Raw genomic sequence first — 2,500 nt, forward strand, 5'->3', positions numbered from 1 at the left:
ACACACCTCACCACCAGCCTACAGTCACAGAGTCTCGGATGCCCCTGCTATTGGCTACTCCTCCTCCCCTTCCTCTAGGTAAGACAGGGGTAAGGTAGGGTAGGGTTGGGTAGGTTAGGTTAGGTTGGGTTAGGTTAAGTGTGTTTAGTGGTATTGTGATGTCCTCTGGTATATTTACCTATTCACCTAGTGTGTGTGTGTGTGTGTGTGTGTGTGTGTGTGATATTTTTTAGGGTGTTCTGGTGTGTTCTTGTGTTAGTGTGTGTTCAGTGGTGTTTTGGGGTGTTGAAAGGTGTTCATTTTGGTGTGTGCATATTTTTTATGGTATTCTAAGGTGTTCTGTGATGTTTTATGTGTTGTTTGTAGTTTTACATATTAGTTTGTGGTATATTTTATCTTTGGTCTGTGTTTTTCCTTTGTAATTCACCTCCGTCGCCTGCTGGTCACCCAGCCGGTCTTCCCCATTACGGAGCGAGCTCAGAGCTCATAGACCGATCTTCGGGTAGGACTGAGACCACAACACACTCCACACACTGGGAAAGCGAGGCCACAACCCCTCCAGTTACATCCCGTACCTATTTACTGCTAGGTGAACACACCCTACACATTTGCCTCACCGCTTCCTGGGACTCGAACCCGGCCCTCTCGATTGTCGATTGTGAGTTGAGCGTGCTAACCACTACACTACCCGGTGTGTGTGTGTGTGTGTGTATTAGTGTCTTGTGTTGATGTGTTTTTGTTTATTGGTATGTTTTTAGGGATTTTATGTAGCGTTGTATGTGTTTTTTGTAGTTTTCTTGTGTGTGTGTGTGTGTGAAAAATGTTGTCAGTATATTTCTGAGGATCTGGTGGTGCTTTACTTTTTGTTTTTTTTGTCAATTTATTCTTTTGTTCTGTAAATAAAACTTGTAATACATTTTTGAGTTTACAGATTTCAGTTGTAAATAATTTTTTTCATTCTTTATAAACTCTTAATGCATTTTTTTATCTCACAAATTTTAATTGCTTGTATTTTCTTGTTATCTTGTGTAGACTAATTAGTAATGCATCTCTTAACCTCACAGATTTCAGTGTCTTGTATTGCTTTCTTCATTACTTGTATTATTTTTTGCAATTATCCTTCACAATTGTCACAAATGTCTGTTACTTATATTATTTTCTTCATTATGTATATTATTTTGTTACTTATTTTCTTCAAGTATTCTTTTCTTTATTATTTTCTTCATTACTTCACAAATAAAAAGGATACACCAACAGACGATTCACCACAAACTATGTAAAACTAAAGAAAATAGCTAAATCACCACTTTTTCTCATTACTACTACCACCTTCATTACTTTTCTCTTCACTATCTCAACACCTCCATCACCACTTTTTATCATCACCAACACCACAAGACTAATCAAAACTACGAAAAAAACAAAACAGGAAACCCCTAAAAACACACCCACACAACACTACAAACTGATTAAAACTACAAGCAACACAAAACATCCTTAAAAACAGAGGAACCACCACAAAACATCCTTAACCCTTTGAGCACCATGACGCATTTTCATATTCATTCTGGTGACTATTTGGTGATTTTATACAGCTTCAGAAACTCATGCAGGGGATTGAAATAGTGAAGACTGTGGCTATTAATTTTCTGACCTCCATAGACTCTTCTTAATGTCAATAAAATGGTCTAATGCTACACAAATCTCAAGGTAAAAATGTGCCCCTGTATTGAGGGGGTTAAAAAAAGACAAATCATCACAGACTAATTAAAACCCATAAACCACCACATTCACACTACATCCTTTTAAAAACCACACACACAACAACACACCTTGCCACTAAGATGCATGGGATGAGAGTGAGACAAGGTGACATTAGAAGGTATGAGTGTAATGAAGGCAGACTCACAACACCTGGCCGCTGAGATACATAGGGTGAAGGGAGACAAGATGACAGTAAAAGGTGTGAAGATACAAGGCAGACACTCACAACACCTTTTTACTGAGATGTAATGAATGAGAATAAGACAAGGTGACAGTAAAAGGTGTGAAGGTACAAGGCAGACACCCACACAACACTTGGCCACTGAGATGCATAGGATGAGAATAAGAGGTGACAGTGAAAGATGTGAAGGTACAAGGCAGACACCCACACAACACCTGGCCACTGAGATATATGTCTTTCAGATACAGAAGCCGATCCCGACCTATGCTGTCCATCACTGCAGGTTCCAGGTAAACCCTCCAAGGCTACGGGTTACCTGGTAAAGGTGGCGGCTCCTTTGTCTGGCTGTGTTGGGGAGGGCCAGAGGAAGTGTGGAAAGTGTGATTATAGCGCTGGTGGATGTGGCAGTGGTGTTGGTGGTGATGGTGGTGGCAGAGATAAAGAAGGACATTATGGCACCCTGCCCTTTGATTATTAACTCATTACGTCACTGCCTGTCATTTTAAAGTTGTTATTCACTAGATTTGTTATATTTAGTCATTTTAAGATTGCATT

At 39.7% G+C, this 2,500-nt stretch overlaps 1 protein-coding gene across 5 annotated transcripts in view; it reads left to right on the plus strand.

Moving 5' to 3' along the window:
- LOC123510323 (myeloid leukemia factor-like) overlaps nucleotides 1-2,500 on the plus strand; it is a 24,942-nt gene that overhangs the window by 20,632 nt on the left and 1,810 nt on the right. For 2 of the 5 annotated variants that reach the window (XM_045265359.1, XM_045265369.1), the window contains exons 5-6: nucleotides 1-78; nucleotides 2,188-2,235. The exon at nucleotides 1-78 is cut by the window's left edge. In XM_045265359.1, the coding sequence (XP_045121294.1) occupies nucleotides 1-78; nucleotides 2,188-2,235 (126 nt within the window). Of the gene's footprint in view, nucleotides 79-2,187; nucleotides 2,265-2,500 lie in introns of all 5 variants that reach the window. The other 3 variants (XM_045265380.1, XM_045265391.1, XM_045265400.1) reach the window with 2 other exon arrangements.

Source organism: Portunus trituberculatus, chromosome 3, assembly GCF_017591435.1.
Source record: "Portunus trituberculatus isolate SZX2019 chromosome 3, ASM1759143v1, whole genome shotgun sequence".
Classification (NCBI taxonomy): domain Eukaryota; kingdom Metazoa; phylum Arthropoda; class Malacostraca; order Decapoda; family Portunidae; genus Portunus; species Portunus trituberculatus.